Source organism: Dichomitus squalens, assembly GCF_000275845.1.
Source record: "Dichomitus squalens LYAD-421 SS1 unplaced genomic scaffold DICSQscaffold_7, whole genome shotgun sequence".
NCBI lineage: Eukaryota > Fungi > Basidiomycota > Agaricomycetes > Polyporales > Polyporaceae > Dichomitus > Dichomitus squalens.
In genome coordinates this window covers 1150128-1168455 of record NW_006766889.1, presented here as the reverse complement: position 1 = coordinate 1168455, position 18328 = coordinate 1150128, and the positions used below count along the sequence as shown (strand labels likewise).

The following is an 18328-nucleotide window of genomic DNA, read 5'->3' as shown; positions in this document are numbered from 1 at the left end:
TAAGCGTGACAGGGCGCAGCATGCTAGGTCATATGTCTAACGACTGAATGGCGGCGGCAGCAGCCTGAACGGAGCCGACTGTCAGATGCACCGACTTCTAGGGCGGGCTTAGTGCGGCCGAATCGCTCTCGAACGCGCGGAGTGATACTCAGAGTGGTCCGCCATCCCCTTCGCGAGAAGGCGCGAAGTATGGAATACGGGGAAGTCAGATAAATGACCGTGGTTCTACGAACATAGGAAGCTTGTTCCGATATGTCTCGGGAGATCCATGGTAAGTCCGACGGGCAATCTTAACTCTCGCTCTTGCAGACATGAACTAGGTGCGGCATACACCAATCGATGATCTGATCATATTTATAATGCGTATTCACTCGCAATGGGCTCAGCGGGCACGGTATGAGGAAGGAGGGACACCGGTAGCCACCGTATATAGCCTTCGCGGCCATGGAGGGGCACGGTTTTCCTAAGGTGGACATTCTCCTCGAGGCGTAATAGCGCTCTATTGCCAGACGCCGCACGCTGCAATCTTACCGAGGGAAGCTAGGCATGACTCCTGTCGAAAGAACTCACTAGCCCCATGTGTATCATCATACCGAGACCAAATGCGCGAGCCAGAGAGGCTATCATGGAAGCATTAGTCGAATCGAGGCTATCATATAACGCAGAGGATCATGAACAGCTTTCGGTGCGACTGGTGGGCCGTTCACTCGCCCCACCTCTCCTCTGATACTTTTCTGCCTTCCTGACGACACCACCGCTCGTTTCTTCGACACCGCAATGTCGACTCGTCACTCCTTTCTCTCCACCACTGGCCTGATCAGGCCGATTTCTGCGGCGTCCGCCGCATCTGTAGCGGACAGCTACTATGTTCCGAATCGGCTTGCTCGTTCCGAGGGCACAACGACCGGAAAGCCCATTGCCATGCCACAGCCCCATGTGAAGAAGCCACCTACCACCAGAGCCGGGATCATACCGCTGGGACCTATGGTCATCGTCAGTATGGCAGTCACCCTGTCATTGCTGTTCACCGCCGCCATCTCCCTTGCCTTCATCCCGGACGATGATAACACCTCTGCCATTGCGAGCATGCTCGACGATGTAGCAGCTAACACACCTGGAGTAAGTCTCATTTGGTCCTGTTTTGTGCCACGGAGATACCCACGAGCAGTGCAAGATTGTGCTATTCGGTGACGACGTCGACGTCGATGTCGACGAGCCTGCGTTGACCATTCGTTGGTCAATCATTGGTTGCGGGGACGGTTTTGTCCTCGAAGGATCCGAGGGGACCCACGGCAGCCAAAATTGCGGGCTGCCGTCTATGGCTCTTGAATTCTACGTCGATGGGTAAGCGGTCACTCACGCACTAAGAGGAGTATAAAAAAGGCTTACGAGTACAGCGAGGAGGGGGCCGCGGGATCATACAACCCCGACCTCTTCCCGTTCTTCAAAGGCGGCGGACAAAGAGACAGGTGGGCGGCTGTGGCCCTGAAGTGCATATGCAAATCAGTTGACTCGCACTCCAGCATACAGAACATGTTCCAGTTCGATGACGATCATGTCCTCAATGTGCATGAAGCTCGCCTTTACCCATTCGACAATTACCGCATGACAACCTCGATTCGAGCGGTATCCACCGCGGACAACGCAACCGTGCCTATACAGAAACTAGCCACAATCTCCATGACATCGAGCTTCGTCACCTTATCCAGCGACACGGAAAGCGCCGTCACCATCCCGAGCGGATCGGGGTCAGACATGCCCACGAGGGATCTAGTTCTCCAAATTAGTCGACCAGCGGATCTTCGAGCTTATGCATTGCTTCTCTTCGGGACCAGCTGGATGCTCGCGCACGCGACTATAGGCTTGGTGGGGATCTCGTGGTCAGTAGATCGCGGGGAGAAAATGCTGCAATACCTCGGAATCACCTTCGCCATCGTCCTGCTCATCCCGCAAATGCGCAACGCAATGCCTGACGCTCCAGGTTTCGATGGTAAGTCGATATGACGTGTCATGTAGCTTGTGAAATGTTTGCTAATGATGGTTCATAGGGGTCCTGATCGGTGAGTTTCAGTATCCTCCCGCCAGAAGACCCGCGGGTCAAGTCTGTTAGAAGTCGCTGACCACATTCTTTGTAGATGCCATAGGGTTCTTTCCGCAAATGCTGGTATGCGGCGCGTCAGCTATCATCATGCTTGGGAAGATGGCGAGAATCGAGTTACAGCACCTCGACGAGTCCGCAGCCGTAGTGGAGTTCCAGAAAGAAGCACCCGCACCTTTGTCAACAGGGCTTCTGAGGATGCGGAGAGGAGGATCATCCGTGGACATTCGCCATATCCGAGACTTTAGCATCAATCGACCGGCTTATGGACGCTCTAGGGCCTAAAAATCTTTAAATCATCTTTTTCATTCCCGGAGCACTGTGGTGCGAAATTTCAGGACTCCAATGCAACAATAGTGTTATGGAGACTGCAATTCTAACGTCGATCACAGCGGTATCCGGGATGCTTGTATTTCTTGCGCACGAATCAAGGGACTTACTTTGCGATTAGCGCGAGTTCATCTTCTGCAGCACGTAATAGCAAGAAATATTAGCTGTTTCTTCTCTGATGTGTAAATGGGCTGGAAACGCAAAGTGGAGACATGGTGGATGAATCGATGAAGGTCAAGTTGAAGAGGTGCTCGTCAACGCGTAGGCGCCAAAGTACTGTGTTCCGATGCTGCCACGTGACCGAGCTAATGACGCACGCCACGTTCGCGGCTGTTAAGCGCGCGACAGGATGCTGTGGCACGTCGAGGACGGCGAAGACCATCATGTTCTCCCACTGTGCTTGCTGTCTCCTCTGCGCCTAGCTTGCTTTTGCAACCTGAAGATACCATAAATACCGAAGTACAGGCGCAGAGACCAGGAGAACCATGCCGGTCGGGATTGAAGCTTGGGTCACTCAGATTCCACCCGTAACCCGGGCATGGCTTGCACTCTCAGTGCTAACGAGCTTAGCGGTTGTGAGTGCCCGTCCATTCTTCTGCCGTCCTAATGAACGCGAACCTTGTGACACCTTGTAGCAAACGCAGCTTGTGACGCCGCTGCAGCTATATTTCAGCTTCAAGGCGGCGTTCACCAACATGCAGGTGAGCACGTTCCTTCGTCTCGTCAGCTCCCAGTCTTCTGATACCGCGATAGCCGTGGAGAGTCTTCACCACGTTCTTCTATTTTGGAACGATATCACTTGACTTCATCTTCCATATGTTCTTCTTGTGAGTTCGCCGTTCCCAATGACACCATTGGAATGCGAGATGACATATGCGATTGTAGCATGCGCTACAGCCGGATGCTCGAAGAGTCGTCCTTCGCAAATCGCAAGGCTGATTACTTCTGGCTGCTGTTTCTCTCCGCACTCATGCTTCTGGTGAGTCCGTCCTCTCCTCACCAGTGCCACCTTCGCCACTTGGATTGACACGGTGCTCTTCCCTTTCTCCTTCTTCCCTATCTTCGCTGTTACACTCCGCTTACTCGCTGCCGCTCTGGCTTCCGCAGGTGCTATCCCCTCTAGTCAACTTGCCGTTCTTATCCTCGCCGCTTGCCTTCGTGCCAATCTATCTCTGGTCTCGGCGACACCCGTCAACGCCCATATCTCTCTTTGGCCTGGTCACAATAACGGCCCCATACCTTCCACTTGCTCTCGTCGGCCTTGCGTGGATATTGAACGGAACGTGGAGAGCGGCAGCTGGGGACCTCCTTGGTTGCGCCGTCGGTCACGTCGGATGGTTTGTACGTGACGTCTGGCCCCGCGAGATGACAGGGGGCCCGACGTTCCTGAGCGAAGCGCCAGAAGCTCTGTGAGTGTGCCTCGTTATTCGCAGAATCCGTGAAGGCTGACAGTGACAACGCTTTGGGCAGCAAACGCTTCTTTGGTGACATCTGATTGGAGATAACGACTCTGTACGATAGCCGGGTTACAATCCGCAGTACCACCTCCACGTGGGGGAATATAAGTTGTTTCCGCCGGACCGCTGCTCCAGGATTGTGCCATCTATCCGCATTCCGCATCACCTCGCGGGAGACGTCAAGAAATGCTTTCATGGCAGGCATGCATCACTATCGCCGTTCCGGGCTATGGGATGAGCCCGACGTTCGGGCGCCGTGTCAGAGTTTATCGGAGCGCGGCTCCAGCTCGGTGTCAGTGTTGACCAAGCAATGTTCTCAGGAGACGCTGCGGTGACTATCAAGGCGCATGCCCGATGCCGATGAATCACGAAGCCGTACGGAGGGGTGAGTGCCTGACGACACGACAGTTCCTGAGGGACTGTGGTCAGTGGCAGATGTCTCCGCCGCCATTGCAGCGGTCCATATTTCAGGACAATACTCTTCAGAAGATTGCTCCCAGTCATGGCTTCCGTGACGTACGAACGACACGCCACACAGCGGCTCCGAAACGAAGACAAGTTCTCAGCAAAGACAATTCACGCACTGCGGACTGAGGTTTGTCTTCCCATGCTTCTCGCGCGAAACCAAGCATTCGACTCTTGTTCTAGAGGCCGAGGCCGAGGCCGCTATCTCAATAATCATGCCACAAATCACGCCATACTGGATATGTGGCTTTTAAACACTGCTTTGAACGAATGGGGCCCGCCTATGATATGCAAGTAATCGCGCCTTCCAGGATCGGCCGCTCATTAGTGTTCGATGCAAACCTTGAGCGTGACTGCGATGTGATGAAGCTGCGAACTACTGCGATGTTTCCTGTAGTCACTCGTCTTTGATGACAGCATAGGGAGGATGCAATGCCTTTGTCTAAGTACGTCTACATGGGACCAAGATTCAAGAGGCACTGTGGGGGATGTTGATTATAGGGTATATAGCCGATTAGTCGACATCTTCGCCCTCTATAACGCGCTCCCCATCTTCGGAGAACTTCACGTCGTTCTACGGCGGTGTGAAGGCGGTCAGTACCGAGGCAACGTCATCGGCAGCCATGTGGTGCAACTGCAGGCTGCATAGATACGAATCAAGAATAGGGATAGGGACACACCTTGTGCCCGGCTGATTTCCCGACGTACTTGGTGTGATCTGAGATACACGGAGAAGAAGAGGTGGGTGGGATGTGTGTTGGGCGAGATGGCCCAAGCGAGCGGTTTGTTTGAATGACGGACAGAAGAAAGGCACGATGGTCAATCGTCGGCTCCAAGCCCTCATCATTGACAATCAGCTGCACTTACGGCCGTAGGCGGCAAGCTGCCCTTGGGCGTTGTAGAAGTCAACCCGGGTGTACGCAAGCGACTTGCCTAGTCGCGCAATTTCATATGGAAATCGCACGGAAAACACACACATGTGAAATAGAGATTGTGCTCAGCTGTAGACGTAGCTGCGGGTGTGATTGGACGGTAACTCACCGAGGGCAGTGACGACCGCTTTCGCAGTCAGCTCATCGCCAACGCGGCCAGCGGGTTTGACGAAGGACGTGCCAATGTCGACGGAGACACCGGTCATGTACTGGCCTTTTGTGGCGACGGCGAGGGAACCAAGCGTATCCGTGAGGGACATTATGAGCCCGCCATGTGCGGTCTGTCATTCCTTATCGTCAGCCAAGCTTTGCAGGCTAGTTGAAATCGGTCCAAAGAACGATTGAGCGGGTACTAGACAACATGAGACACTCACGCCAACACGGTTGACTGTTCAGAAATCAGATGCACTTGAGTACAGCGTCGAGAAGGGGTACAGGAACAGAACAGATACTAACGATTGTAGGGCTCGATCTTGAGGGAAGCACGGAGCTCGCCAGGCTTCGCGTCAAGGATCTTGAGCTGTGGAGATGCAAACATAGTTGTCGGTTCCCAGGGATGTCATCAACACCCTACGTTGTGGGAACAGGAATGTAAGAACGCACATTTGGGAAACATTGCTGGTCGTGCCCTATGGACGGGTCAATTGTTCAGAGACTGTCGGACAGGACAGTGCGCAGCGCGCACTAGAAGCACCATAACGTAGAAATGGGCGACTCTAGGCACCTTTGTTCTCCACGAACGAACGCCATACCTGGGAGCAGTTTTGCAGAAGACAGTGAGATGCCCATCTCCTACTACTCCACGATCGTACTACGAATTGGAGAAGCTTACCCGTCGGGTGAACCTGAGGCACGCAGCCATATCTTGATACAGTGCTTCTGAACCTATGGCGCACGAGGTTCAAGCGCAAGTTGTGTCCTGCGTCACGATATCGCTCCGTTGAACTCCTTGTCGAAGGACTCCGAACCGGTTTGGGATTCGGAATAGTATCGGGAAAAGTCACGTGAGATTGCAAGAATGCTTCCGACGCGACGCGCGGTCGTGTCCGACAGTGCATTGGTTCCGATTTCTCATGCACCACATGAACTATGTCGGGTCTACTCAACTTCCTCTGACGGTTTGATGTGTTTCTCGTGAAACCCGGAATGCAAGAAGCAGCTGTCCAGCCGCTCTAAAGCCTGTTTTCGTCCCCGGTGTACCGCCAAATGTGCAACAGTCCCAACTGTCTGGACGAAACGCTCTGGATAGTACTTGTGGCAACACTTCTGCTGCGAACGGGTCACTGGCGCGGCGGAGATTGGGCGAACGTGAGAATACTGGGGGAGATTTCTGCGAATGCCATCCAACTCAGGATCGGAACGGACTGCCCGCATGAATCTCAAGGTGGCTTTTTTCTCCGACGAGAGCGTAGTGATCATACAGGTAAATCTCTCCCAACTTCCGTTCCGGATCGGTTTCAGGCCGTTTGACAGTGCACTCCGGTGGCGTACTACACCCTCAGGCGGCTCACAGCTTGTGCCGATGGAATTTCACAGCTCCAACCTTGTTCCTTTCAATTGGACACGCGGGAAGGCAAGGTGTGGTGTCCTGCTTGTAACAAACCGCTCAGGACCATCAAGTCTAGATCGCTGTCCGCGCCAAAACCTCGACAGTTCGCAAGCTAAATCACTCCATCCTACCAGAAAATGGTGGTGTCGGTCTTTCGTTGACCTGCGTCGGGTCCGGCAAAGACGCGAACGGAGCAGATTGTCTGCGCCCATCGGATCGGGGTCGTGGAGATCCCCGGCCTTTGATACTGGATGCAATCCCCTAACTCCGGCATGTACGCCTTGGATATCCACGGTTGGTATGTCTCCGAGGTTACCTTCGGCATTACTTAATCATCCTGCGGCAACGTATCTCTCGTTCACTGTGAGAAGCTGCAGTCCCCTATGTCGCGTATGATCTGGATCGGAGGCTCGCTTTGAAGCAGCCGTATCATGAAGGTTGCTCTTCCACGCTCGCTTTATCTCCATGAGGGAGTATGTCGTATATTGGCACTAGATTCATCAACGCCGACTTGCCATTGCTGAATTTTTTTTGGCTCGACAGCTCGCCACCGGCCCGCTCTTGACACTGGACCGATGAACTGAACAATGCCCATTCAAGTGTACGAGTGTTTTTGAAATCTTCATCGTATTGGTTTGTCATATCAGGTATCAAGGCGTCCGTCGCAGAGTTGACATGTCCTTATCCAGGTCCACATGTCCAACCAAACGCTCTACCACTCCAGTCTATTGATGCCTTCTAGCGCGTACTACGCTCTCGGCGGAATATCGCGCCTTCCCGCGTCATCGCGATGCTCGGGTTGTGCAACCACAGACCAGAGTGTACGTGGTTGTGAAGTTCTCACAGAATTGGCATGCACATACAAATCAATTCCACTCTTCTCCAGCCTCGTACATTGCACTTCATCTGCACTCTAGTACCCTGAATCTCGACTTCTCGAGATTCGCACCTGCTTAAGGGACCGATTTACATATCGCAAGTCCCGATCTCGGAACAAGTGATTGAGATCTGTCACAGCATTTGTTTGCCAGGGCAGGTTTCCCGCATGCCCAGTTCCGACTCTTCGACACAATGTGCGCTTGGCGAATTTGCAGACTTCTGGAGCGGAGCCGCCTGGCCTAGGCCAGAGTGGCAAGTGAGCGGGTATATTATACCGACCGACTTCTTCCTGACTTCCCAGCATCCCATCTAGGAGCTCCGCCTTCCCCTTTCCTTCCCTTGATACCGGTTCCGCCAACCGCCATGACCGCAACTCCCAGCTCTACCTCCTCTCACGACGAAAAGACCTCGACGACCGTCGATACGATCCCCGTCGCCCCCAAGCCCGCCCACGTGCGCGTCGTGCCAGTCTCCCCGTATGCCCTCGAGAAGTCTCCAGCCCCGTCAACCGTCGTGTCTACCTACAACAGCAGTGACATATCCTTCGAGAAGGGCGGTCCTGTCTGGGATGGGTATTTAGAGGATGAGCTCCCCGAAAAGACGCACGGTCGCTTCCTCCGCAACGTCCGCTTCCAGATCTTCTCTCTCTATCGGCGGTTATTCGGCATCGTTTTTATCGTCAATATGTCCATCTTCATCGCAACCTGCGTCCGAGGCAGCACGGACGCCAACTACCTCGGCAAGGTCTCCATCGCCAACCTGTTCGTCGCCATTCTCATGCGCCAGGCCTATGTGATCAACACGTTCTTTGTTGTCGCTCGCTGGGTGCCTAACACGTAGGTTGCTCTTCAACAGACGACCAGTCCCTGGCGTTCCCAAGAAGCTTGATTGAGCTGACTGTAGACGCTTAGATGGCCGCTTTGGATTCGAAGGATTGTTGGACGTGTCTACAGCATCGGGGGCAGTAAGTTCCTGCCGTTGTTCCTGTCTGATAAGCCCTGTCGTTGCTGAATACTGCCTTCTGCGCCTTCCCCAGTTCACTCCGGGGCAGCGGTAAGCGGCACCTTATGGCTGATCCTCTTTGCTGCGAAGGCCACTCAGCAATTCATTCATAAGGACAAGGTTCGCTCGTGATTTCTTTTCCATTCTGTTACTGTGCTTACATGGTTTGAAGATTACCGTCCCTACCATCGTCTTCGCTTACGTTATACTGGCTCTTCTGCTGGCTATGATTGTCTTTGCTTACCCGCGCTCTCGGACCCGGCATCACGACACCTTCGAAATGACCCACCGATTCAGCGGATGGACGGCCATCGCGCTCGTATGGTGTCTCGTAAGTAGCGCTCTCATCGACTCAATTATCTGCTTCTTTTTCTCAAGCTTCCTGGCGTCACAGATTATGTTCCTTATCAAGGACTACAAACGGCCAGGTCAGACGCTCGGCCAGGCCGTCGTGCAGGCGCCGCCCTTCTGGCTGGTCCTGATCATGACCTGGTCGATCATCCTCCCTTGGCTGCGTCTGCGCAAGGTCCCGGTCCGGGCAGAAGTGCTCTCGAACCACTGCGTTCGGCTGTATTTCGACTACGGTTAGTCTTCTGTTGAAGTTTCACTTCATACTTCTGCGCCGCCTTTCCGCCACCTCAGCGGCGGCCGCTCATCTAGACTTGTTATAGTGGATACTCAGCCCGGACACTTCACGCGAATGTCGCACAGCCCGCTCTTCGAGTGGCACTCGTTCGCGACTATCTCTGCGCCCGGCGCCAAGGGATATTCGGCCGTGGTCTCGCGCGCCGGCGACTGGACGAGCGAGCAGATTGCCAAGCCTCCGACGGAGATCTGGGTCCGCGACATTCCCACTTTCGGTGTTGTCGCGGTCTCGCCTCTCTTCCGCCGTGTGGTCCTTGTGGCGACAGGCAGCGGGATTGGACCTATCGCTCCGGTGGTCTTCGCGAAGAAGGTACCGTATCAGCTTCTCTGGACGGCCCCGAATGTCCGGAAGACCTTCGGCGACAAGCTGGTCGATTCTCTGCTCGAGGCCAACCCCAATGCTGTCATCTACGGTATGCCATGTGCCGAAATACCTCGCTTTGACTTGTGTTGATTCAATCAATCTTCCTTTTTAGACACTCGGGAACATGGAAAGCCTGACATGGTCAAACTCACTTACCGTCTCGTGCGCACATTCAATGCTGAGGCTGTCGTTATCATCTCCAACGAACCCTTGACGAAGAAGGTTGTCTATGGTATGATGAGTAGAGGGATCCCTGCATTTGGGGCTATCTGGGATTCGTGATTCTGTTTGAGGTGTTTTTGGATTCAATCAGACCGCCTCTTGTCGGCTCTTTGCCGTCGGCCATCGGCAATCGCTAGACTTGTATCTGTAGCCTCACTCATGCAACTCTGACACCTATGATGCACACGATATTTCACAAACACGATTAGCACATATGCACTCCAGCATCCCACGGGCTGTGAACGGCTACCACTAGTGATTGACTCCGACGGATACAAATGGAGATGGCACTCTGTCTGGGGTCGGGTTCATGTCTATCAAAGCCATGTGACCTCTGACGACATATGTAGTCGAAGCTCCCAACACAAGGTCGTTCTGTGTTGTAAAGGCTGCTGATGTCGAAGATGTGCAATCGCGGTGAGCGCCCGGTGGCGAACTTTGATACCTGCCAAAAGCGGAATATCGCCAGAGGGCACAGCTTCCAGGCATGCCGGGTGCATCCCGCCCCAGCGCGTGTTTTTCCGCTCGCATGCGGCTACTTCTCGTCACCGGATGCCAACCTCTTCAATGCACATGGTGACAGGCCACCGCAGCATGCGCATACCCTCACGGTCATTGCTGCCCTAACCGTTGACCTTGAACCCAACAAACAATCATTCGCAATCCTCGTATCAGTGTTGCAATGCGTATCGAAGAGGGATTCCAGCCGGTGAGAATGCAACCGTGATCTTCACATTGTGAGATGATGGGCTTTGAAGCCAACTTTTGACCCACCTGCGTTCGATAGGTTCCTTTCGAGGAAGGAAATCCATACGCCACCGACCCGGCCCTACCTTCGCTTTTGAAGCGCATCCTTCCCCGTGATGTGTTCAGGGATGTTGACGAAGACCTGGAACGCTTCGGCGGAGAAGTGCTGACAAGTGAGCCATATGCATCATTACATCATTGTGCTGCGCATGCGCGACGGCGTTCTGACGGCGATTCACCCATAGCTTTACGAGAGACGAGCAAGCTCTCCACTCCACCCCAGCTCATCCAGTATGACAATTGGGGCAGGCGCGTTGACGAGCTCCGGACTTCGGAAGGATGGCGTCGCATGAAAGACATCTTTCATCGCGAAGGGCTTGTTTCGATCGCGTACGAAAGGAAGTATGGTGAACACAGCAGGCCATACGGCTTTGCCAAGCTCTTCCTTGCCACCGCCGACTCCGATGTTGTGAGCATCTTCCCTGATTCTGAGTTGTGTAGCATGGCAGATCTATGACTGAAGCCGTTGTAGACAGACTGTCCAATGAGCATGACAGATGGCGTCGCCCGAGGTGGGTTTCAATGGAGGTTCGCGTGACCTGAGGGAGCGATGGTCTTAGCAGCCTTTGTTCAATGCACCATTTAATCGTTGCGCTGACTTTTTCTTGGTAGTGATTGAGCTTATCGGGTCTGAGACCCTGAAGCGAGACGTTCTCGCAAGGCTCACCAGGTCCGTCCCTTGCACAGTCGTCCGGCAGTCACACGCTCTGACAACAGAATCCTCCGCTATCTCCTATCGCTTTCAATCTGCACGATACGGAAATCAGTCGGGACCCTGCCGCAGCGTACACCGCTGGACAATGGATGACCGAGGTATGGACCATATTCGTGCTACTAACCGGCTACTTATGTGACATACATGACGGGGTGTGTATAATGTCATCTAACGCCACTGTTGATACAGCGGCCTGGAGGTTCCGACGTATCGCGCACAGAGACGGTGGCTGTACCAGATACAGCCTCCCAGCACGACGAGTACGGACCCCGTTACAAACTCGATGGCTTCAAGTGGTTTTCGTCGGCGACAGACAGCGATGTCGCGCTTGCACTCGCGCGTACTGGCCGGCCAGAGGACGGCTCTCGTGGGCTGTCCCTCTTCCTGGTTCCCGTCCGCCTCCCGCTCGTTCGCGACCCCGGAGCTCCACGGCCGTCGGCCGTTACGAACAACATATTCATTCACCGTCTCAAGAACAAATTCGGCACCAAGATCGTCCCGACGGCCGAGCTCTCCATCAACGGCGCCCAAGCGTTCCTCCTTGGAGAACCCAACCAAGGCGTGAAGCTCATCACGCCTGTCCTCAATATCACGCGCACCCATTCCGCCGTCGGGTCTGTTGGGTACCTCCGCAAATGCCTCGCGATTGCGACCGCATACTCGAGCGTGCGGAAAATCCGCAGCGGGACGCAGCTGCTGAAGGACACGCCGTTGCATGTGGCCGAACTGGCGAAGCTGCATGTGTTGTATCGGGCGCTGTTGCAGCTGACGTTCGGGTCAATCGTGCTGTTGGGAAAGGCGGAGTGCGGGGTGGCGAGTGAGAGCGAGGGGCTGAGGCTGAGGTTGCTTACGCCTGCCATCAAGGCGTTCACCGCCGAGAAGTGCGTGACCGCCATGGAGGAGTGCATGGCCTGCCTTGGAGGCGAAGGATACATGGAGGAGAATGGAATCGCCAAGTGAGTGTGATTGCGCCATGTGATGACACGGCTTGCCTGATACTCTGAAGGTTGATTCCAGACGGCATCGTGGAGAAGATTTGGGAGGGCACGATCACCGTGCTCTCCCTCGACTTGGTCCGTGCGGCCGAGAAGTCAACTGCGATGGATGCATTCGTGAAGGTAGGTCCTGCCGTTCACCCATTTGCACGCACTCTCCTCACCGTGTCATCTCAGTGGGCGCACGAGGTCCTGCAGTCGTGCTCCAGATCGCTCTCCGAACCTCTGGGCGGTCCCTTAGCCTTCCTTCGCCTCGCCGTTGACGAGCTAGCGAATGCCTATAAGGGACCGATCCACCCGCTTCTCCCCCGGCCCGCCTTGTTCCTCTTCTGCCATGTCGCATCAAGCCTCTATCTGCTCGAGCAAGCCATCTGGGCCGTCAATGAAGGGGAGCCCGAGGCTCAGAACGACGTGGAGGTGTTCCGCCGTTGGGTTCTGGAGGGTGGCCTTGACACAGCCTTGGAGAACGTCCGCAGGACAAAGAAATTGCAGAAGGACCGCGTTCAGTCCGACGTTGCGATTGTCTACGGATCAGGAGGTGGACGAACGGCGGCAAAATTGTGAGCATGGCCGTTCGGGTCTAATGCCTCTTCATACCGTCGTCTTCAAGCAATTTAGCTTCCTCAAAACAAAAGACCAATTGCATAACATACGTACGCGACAGCCTCTGTCTGCGATTATGTCCAATGAAAGTTATATGCTTCTCTGTCGTAACTATTATACAAAACATCGCGACAGCTTGAGTAGAGCTACAGTGTACATCATTTATACATCTTGTCGATGTCGAAGACTCGCAAGGATGAGTACTATCTGAGCTAACCAGCGTAAGGCACGATATGACAGCTGCGGGAATGGGTCAGTATCATTTCGTTCCTGACAAGGGTAGGATGGCCATACCCCAGAAGACCCCGCCCACCCCATCCTCGTCTTGGGGTGAGCGTCAGCGTCACCCTTTGGTCGCCCGATCGCATGACCTCGATCGCAAGTTGTTGCTGTTGTGTGGATAAAGCAAGCTCAGTCCGTGAAATCGAACGAGAAAGCAAAGCAAGGAAACCCACGTTTTCTTGCGCGGAAACCAACTCTGCCAGTGGCTGCAATGACGAAGAAGTGAAGGACGCCTTAGTAAGGGGCCCAAACGACAAAACGAGGTCGTCTCGCCGCAATCCCTGGAGACTGATTGGCCACATTGCACGAGTAATCAAGGGATCGAAACATACTGCTGAAGCAGCAGGGCTGCCGGGCGCAACGCCGTCCACCTTGGCGAAAGGCTCAGAGACAGTACCAGGAAGACTCGACGAGACGGGCTGTGGGGGTTGTTCCCTCGCGAGCGTGCTAGGATCGAAGACATTCTGCAGAGCAAGGCTGATGTTGTTCAGTAGTGCATTGCAATCATTCCTGAGCTCAATGATCTTGACGCGAGCATGGCGAACGGCCCAGACGTCAATGTCCGCCCGAGGGAAGCCTTCCGGGTCGACGAGCGGAGTGTCCATGTTCACGCCATTGCTCTGCAAAACAGAGAATTGTGCCTCCATCTCCTCCTCGATCGCGTCCTTACGCGCCATGAGGCCCCGTACATGTTCCGCAGCTGGGTTATTGTTCATTCGCGGTGGTAGAGTGAATCCCATTACAGATGGCGGGAAGGGAAGAGGTGAAAGAGGAGGATGGGGCCAGGCTGCTGTTGCTTACGCGGCGAGGATAATCAAAGCGCCGTATATGGGTTTGCCGTATACGGGCCGCAACTCGCGCTCGTCCAAGTCGATGCGCGTGAGCCACGCCAGCTGGACGCAATCACATTTTCCTTCATTCTGCCTCCTTTCCTCTCTGGTTCTTGGTTGTCGTCCACATGGACGAGTTTACTGAGGGAAGCTACTCTTCTCAGCCTAGGACGCGTAGCAATCGCAGAACCTCAGTATACTCCCAAGGTTCCGCACAGGCCGCTCCTGTCAATTGGCCACAGCAAACAATTCCAACTGGACCTGTGCTCAAACACCGGCTGTCCTCTCACAGCGTGCGGAGTGATGCGTAAGTCCCATACTTGCTCGTTTCCCGCATGTCTAAGTCGATGCTGAACACGCGTGTTGACACGTCCTGTAGCTCAGAAACCGACCGTTCAGAGATTGTCGCGCCCATCCCTCTCAGACATCATATTCTCCAGACATCCGAAAGTCGGCGATGGCTCGACACACCTCCGCTATCTCCCTACTCTCCCCCAACATCTCCATTGTCCTCTTCAGCGATCTCGCCGGCTCGCGGCAGGAAGCGGCTAAGCCAAACCCTAAGCCTCAACGCGATCGCAAGCCAGGATCGACAACGCGTTACTTCTATCTCACATCCCGCGGCCCATCATCCACCTAGGGAACGTAAACTTGAGGATGAAGAAAGTATGGCGAAGCGGTGGCTGAGGTGGATGCACCACGAGCACATGAAGTCTTACGTAGCCCCTTCAGTGGTGCTGGCCTCGATATGGGTGAAGTGGACGGTAGGATTAGGGTCGTATTCTGGTCTGCAATTCATACGCTCTTGTCAATGCCACAGTTGTTTACCAGATGCACAGGGCAAGGGACGCCGCCTATGTTTGGCGACTACGAAGCCCAACGACATTGGATGGAGTTGACGATACACCTACCCACTCGACAGTGGTATACTTATGACTTGCAATACTGGGGTCTCGACTATCCACCTTTGACTGCATATGCGTCATGGCTCTGTGGTATAGTGTACGTCCTCGAGTCCTGCGCGCGCGGCTGGTGCTCACCACTATGCAGTGGGTCATGGATAGATCCCTCATGGGTCGCTCTCGACGACTCGCGGGGCGTTGAGACCCCTGGCAGCAAAGTCTTCATGCGCTCTAGCGTCCTTGCGTTGGACACCTTGATATATGTCCCTGCACTCTTCATGTTCACGAGGGTTTGGCAAGGCACCCGCTCGTCACGGACACAGGTATGGCCCAGGCTATTTTGATCCATTGGTCACTCCCTCCCATCCTAATCGGCCTCGTAGAATCTTGCTCTCCTGCTGCTGCTGTTCCAGCCCGCTCTTACCATCATCGATTTCGGCCACTTTCAGTACAACTCTGTCATGCTCGGTAAGATTTTCCCCGTCGCGCCTCTACTTTAGCCTTAACGTCTGCACCAGGATTCACGCTGTTCTCTATGAACTTCTTCGCGATAGGACAAGAGCTCGTCGGCGCAGTATTCTTCGTGCTCAGCCTAGGTTTCAAGCAAATGGCTCTGTACTATGCGCCCGCGATCGGAACGTATCTCCTCGCCAAATGCCTGTATCTCGGGCCTACCGAAGGGTGGGTTCCTCATCTGCCATTCAACCTACTCACACTCACGACAGTCTCAGCACCAAATTGTTCATTCGTTTAGGTATCGTTACAAGCGCGTCGTTCGTTATCCTCTTCCTCCCCTGGCTACCCCCCTTCGCTCCCCTCCGCGCCATCCTCAATCCCATCACTCGCATATTCCCATTCAACCGCGGTCTCTTCGAAGACAAGGTCGCAAACTTCTGGTGCGCGACCAACGTCGTCCTCAAATGGAGACTATGGGCCACGCAAAGCGTTTTAGTCAAGCTTTCGACGGCCCTGACTGCTCTAGGTTTCTTGCCTGCTGTTGCTACCCTCCTCTTCAGCGGGTATAGGCTCCGCGTATGGTCTACAACTGAGGCGCCCGCAGAATCTGACAAGAAAGCTGACAAGAAAGACGATGACAAGGCCCCTGTGACGCCTGCTACCCCCGCTGCCCCAACGCCAATTTTGCCACTACTACCCTACGCCCTCCTCACGTCCTCGCTGTCCTTCTTCCTGTTCTCATTCCAAGTGCATGAGAAGACGATCCTGGTTCCGCTTCTCCCTATGACGCTGCTCCTGTCCGGCTCGTCGCCGGACGAGCAGACGTTCGAACTGGGCATGCTAATGAACAATGTTGCTATGTTCAGGTGGGCCCAGAATTCCAAAGATCCACGTGCTTGAAAGGCTGATGCAATCTCAGTATGTGGCCGCTTCTCAAGCGTGACGGTCAAGGCATCCAATATGTTGCCCTTCTTATCCTCTGGAACAAACTGATCGGTTACAACCCTTTCCGCGCCGCCCGCTCCTCTTACCTCAAGCTCCTTTCCTTAGTCAGTGTCTATTGTCTAGACACCTGGTATTCATCTAACAGACATTCGCAGGCCGTCTACGCAGCATGTTTCGCCGTTCATCTCGCAGAACTCTTCATCTCCCCTCCCGCCCGCCTTCCCGATATCTTCCCCGTCCTCAACGTCCTCGTTAGTACGCCCGTCTTCGCGCTCGTCTGGCTCTGGAGCATCAAGCGCGGCGTCGAAGTCAGCTGGGCCATCGGCGGTCTCGGATCCCGCTCCAAGGCTCCTGCCTCGTCGCATAAGAGGCCTCTTCCTGCATCCGCGTCTTCCCTGCCGCTCCCCGCGGACAGGCAATCGGAGCAGCACTGGTCTCCCGACGGAGCTACGGCGCTGCGGGCTGGGGGGTTGCGGACAATGAGTCTGGGATATGCACAGGCGCGGCAGAGGAAGGCGCTTGGGCGCAGTGGGAGCGTCGATATCCATTGATGTGTATACTCGGACTAATGTAGGTAGCTTTGTGATCTAGCCTGGGTGTGGTATAATTCATGTCTACGGTACCGCTCGTGTATGCTGCATTCTCGGTGGGGGAAACTGCGAGCCAGTGCAGTCCAAGTCCATGGAGAGACGAGTTTTGCATAGTAGCATGGGTGTATCTACCCGTATACATGCACAAACCGTCTACTAGCATTTTGTAGTCTGATGACGCTCTCAAGGAGTGAGTCCCGATTTGTCAATACCAACGAAATGTTACCGACAAGACTAAGCACCATACCCACGGCTGCGCGACCGCCGAAGAGCCTACTCGTAAATGTGGGCGGTGATTGGATCGAGAGGGGTTCTATCCCACCAGCAATGTGACCGAGCCAGAAGTTCGTGGGCGCCCAGCCATGATACTACAAATATGCAAGGGTTCCGGACGGAGAGCCACAGGTTCTCTCCCAGCCTGCAGTGCATCAGCCTACTCACATATCGATTCATCTTGCGAACATGGTGAACCCCGCGTACCTCTTCGTCTTCACCGAACGCGGCTCGGCCATCGACGAAGCCATCTTCGAAGATTGGTACGACAACGAGCACATACCTCTCCGCCTCAATCTGCCCGATAACCTTTTCGCCGGCGTCACTCGCTGGACTGCTGCGGACGGGAAGATTCCCCAGCATCTCGCCATCTATAACCTCTCGTTGCCCGATGCGACCTCCCATCCCGCATACGTTGCGCTCGCAGGGTCTCGCAGCTCGCGCGAGATCGACATCCTCGCGAAGCTCGCGTACCTCGACAGGCGGGTGTACGTGCCGTTCGGGCACGAGCCCATTGGCGCGCAGAAGGAGGGGTACGACGAGCGGAACCCGGGGCCGTTCTTGCTGGTCGCCGAGCTGAACGTGAAGGATTCGCCCGAGGCGGAGGCGGAGGTCGAGAGGTGGTACCTTGAGGAGCACATCGCGGAGGTGAGGAAAGTGCCGGGCTGGGTGCGGAGCAGGGTGTGGACTGTCAAGGAGGTCCTGAGCGTGTGGGGCACGAGCGTGGACGTGTCGGCGCCGCAGAAAGCTCCGGCGAGAGTCGTCGCGCTGCACGAGTGGGAGAGCCCTGAGGCACTGCAAGGTCCGGAGGTCCAGGCGGCGATCGATACGGACTGGTCGAAGAGGCTATTGAGCGATGGGGTAATTGCTGGGATAGAAACTAGGCTGTTGAGATACTTGCGGGGATGGGAAGGTAAAGAGGGAGCGTAGATCAGACCAATTTGCTGGGCTGATATGAAGTCATTCAATTGCCTGTACCGATAGCTA

General features: G+C 54.8%; 7 protein-coding genes across 7 annotated transcripts; 6 read left to right on the top strand and 1 right to left on the bottom strand.

Moving 5' to 3' along the window:
- Window positions 1-627: 627 nt before the first annotated feature.
- DICSQDRAFT_134916 (uncharacterized protein) lies at window positions 628-2412 on the top strand. The gene is made up of 4 exons (XM_007363964.1): window positions 628-1119; window positions 1175-1344; window positions 1398-1469; window positions 1524-2412. The coding sequence occupies exons 1-4, from the start codon at window positions 778-780 to the stop codon at window positions 2002-2004; spliced, it is 1065 nt and encodes a 354-aa protein (XP_007364026.1). The 5' UTR covers window positions 628-777; the 3' UTR covers window positions 2005-2412.
- Window positions 2413-2794: 382 nt separating this feature from the next.
- On the top strand, window positions 2795-4004 carry DICSQDRAFT_83169 (Der1-like protein). The gene is made up of 6 exons (XM_007363963.1): window positions 2795-3003; window positions 3064-3129; window positions 3182-3255; window positions 3314-3407; window positions 3536-3837; window positions 3899-4004. Exons 1-6 carry the CDS (start codon window positions 2914-2916, stop codon window positions 3921-3923), a joined length of 651 nt encoding a protein of 216 aa, XP_007364025.1. The 5' UTR covers window positions 2795-2913; the 3' UTR covers window positions 3924-4004.
- Window positions 4005-4864: 860 nt separating this feature from the next.
- Window positions 4865-6194, bottom strand: DICSQDRAFT_102793 (Thioesterase/thiol ester dehydrase-isomerase; the record flags this gene model as incomplete). The annotated part of the gene is made up of 9 exons (XM_007363962.1): window positions 6115-6194; window positions 6007-6034; window positions 5886-5911; window positions 5739-5802; window positions 5657-5670; window positions 5392-5563; window positions 5218-5283; window positions 5031-5068; window positions 4865-4924 (listed from the first exon to the last, which is right to left on the bottom strand). Exons 1-9 carry the CDS (start codon window positions 6142-6144, stop codon window positions 4865-4867), a joined length of 498 nt encoding a protein of 165 aa, XP_007364024.1. The 5' UTR covers window positions 6145-6194.
- Window positions 6195-8044: 1850 nt separating this feature from the next.
- Window positions 8045-10147, top strand: DICSQDRAFT_102791 (uncharacterized protein). Its single transcript, XM_007363961.1, has 7 exons — window positions 8045-8546; window positions 8622-8674; window positions 8747-8832; window positions 8885-9043; window positions 9107-9296; window positions 9384-9770; window positions 9834-10147. The coding sequence occupies exons 1-7, from the start codon at window positions 8074-8076 to the stop codon at window positions 10001-10003; spliced, it is 1518 nt and encodes a 505-aa protein (XP_007364023.1). The 5' UTR covers window positions 8045-8073; the 3' UTR covers window positions 10004-10147.
- A 447-nt stretch (window positions 10148-10594) lies between these two features.
- DICSQDRAFT_102788 (uncharacterized protein) lies at window positions 10595-14117 on the top strand. The gene is made up of 12 exons (XM_007363960.1): window positions 10595-10652; window positions 10731-10863; window positions 10936-11159; window positions 11223-11262; window positions 11363-11420; window positions 11518-11563; window positions 11655-12421; window positions 12472-12583; window positions 12638-13303; window positions 13358-13452; window positions 13519-13626; window positions 13678-14117. The coding sequence occupies exons 1-9, from the start codon at window positions 10626-10628 to the stop codon at window positions 13022-13024; spliced, it is 1794 nt and encodes a 597-aa protein (XP_007364022.1). The 5' UTR covers window positions 10595-10625; the 3' UTR covers window positions 13025-13303; window positions 13358-13452; window positions 13519-13626; window positions 13678-14117.
- Window positions 14118-15031: 914 nt separating this feature from the next.
- DICSQDRAFT_168359 (glucosyltransferase) lies at window positions 15032-17029 on the top strand (the record flags this gene model as incomplete). The annotated part of the gene is made up of 7 exons (XM_007363959.1): window positions 15032-15177; window positions 15226-15400; window positions 15461-15545; window positions 15596-15758; window positions 15809-16399; window positions 16453-16582; window positions 16634-17029. 7 exons carry the CDS (start codon window positions 15032-15034, stop codon window positions 17027-17029), a joined length of 1686 nt encoding a protein of 561 aa, XP_007364021.1.
- A 501-nt stretch (window positions 17030-17530) lies between these two features.
- On the top strand, window positions 17531-18271 carry DICSQDRAFT_55474 (uncharacterized protein; the record flags this gene model as incomplete). Its single annotated transcript, XM_007363958.1, has 1 exon — window positions 17531-18271. The coding sequence occupies one exon, from the start codon at window positions 17531-17533 to the stop codon at window positions 18269-18271; it is 741 nt and encodes a 246-aa protein (XP_007364020.1).
- Between the last annotated feature and the right edge of the window lie 57 nt (window positions 18272-18328).

Bases quoted from the DNA above. Each gene is read 5' to 3' on its own strand.
- DICSQDRAFT_134916 (XM_007363964.1), top strand. From the start codon at position 778: ATGTCGACTCGTCACTCCTTTCTCTCCACCACTGGCCTGATCAGGCCG. The intron at 1,120-1,174 runs GTAAGTCTCATT...GAGCAGTGCAAG, and splicing joins TAGCAGCTAACACACCTGGA to ATTGTGCTATTCGGTGACGA. The intron at 1,470-1,523 runs GTGGGCGGCTGT...CTCGCACTCCAG, and splicing joins GGCGGCGGACAAAGAGACAG to CATACAGAACATGTTCCAGT.
- DICSQDRAFT_83169 (XM_007363963.1), top strand. From the start codon at position 2,914: ATGCCGGTCGGGATTGAAGCTTGGGTCACTCAGATTCCACCCGTAACC. The intron at 3,256-3,313 runs GTGAGTTCGCCG...ATGCGATTGTAG, and splicing joins ATCTTCCATATGTTCTTCTT to CATGCGCTACAGCCGGATGC. The intron at 3,838-3,898 runs GTGAGTGTGCCT...CGCTTTGGGCAG, and splicing joins AGCGAAGCGCCAGAAGCTCT to CAAACGCTTCTTTGGTGACA.
- DICSQDRAFT_102791 (XM_007363961.1), top strand. From the start codon at position 8,074: ATGACCGCAACTCCCAGCTCTACCTCCTCTCACGACGAAAAGACCTCG. The intron at 8,675-8,746 runs GTAAGTTCCTGC...CGCCTTCCCCAG, and splicing joins TGTCTACAGCATCGGGGGCA to TTCACTCCGGGGCAGCGGTA. The intron at 8,833-8,884 runs GTTCGCTCGTGA...CATGGTTTGAAG, and splicing joins AATTCATTCATAAGGACAAG to ATTACCGTCCCTACCATCGT.
- DICSQDRAFT_102788 (XM_007363960.1), top strand. From the start codon at position 10,626: ATGCGTATCGAAGAGGGATTCCAGCCG. The intron at 11,263-11,362 runs GTGGGTTTCAAT...TTTTCTTGGTAG, and splicing joins GACAGATGGCGTCGCCCGAG to TGATTGAGCTTATCGGGTCT. The intron at 12,422-12,471 runs GTGAGTGTGATT...GATACTCTGAAG, and splicing joins GAGGAGAATGGAATCGCCAA to GTTGATTCCAGACGGCATCG.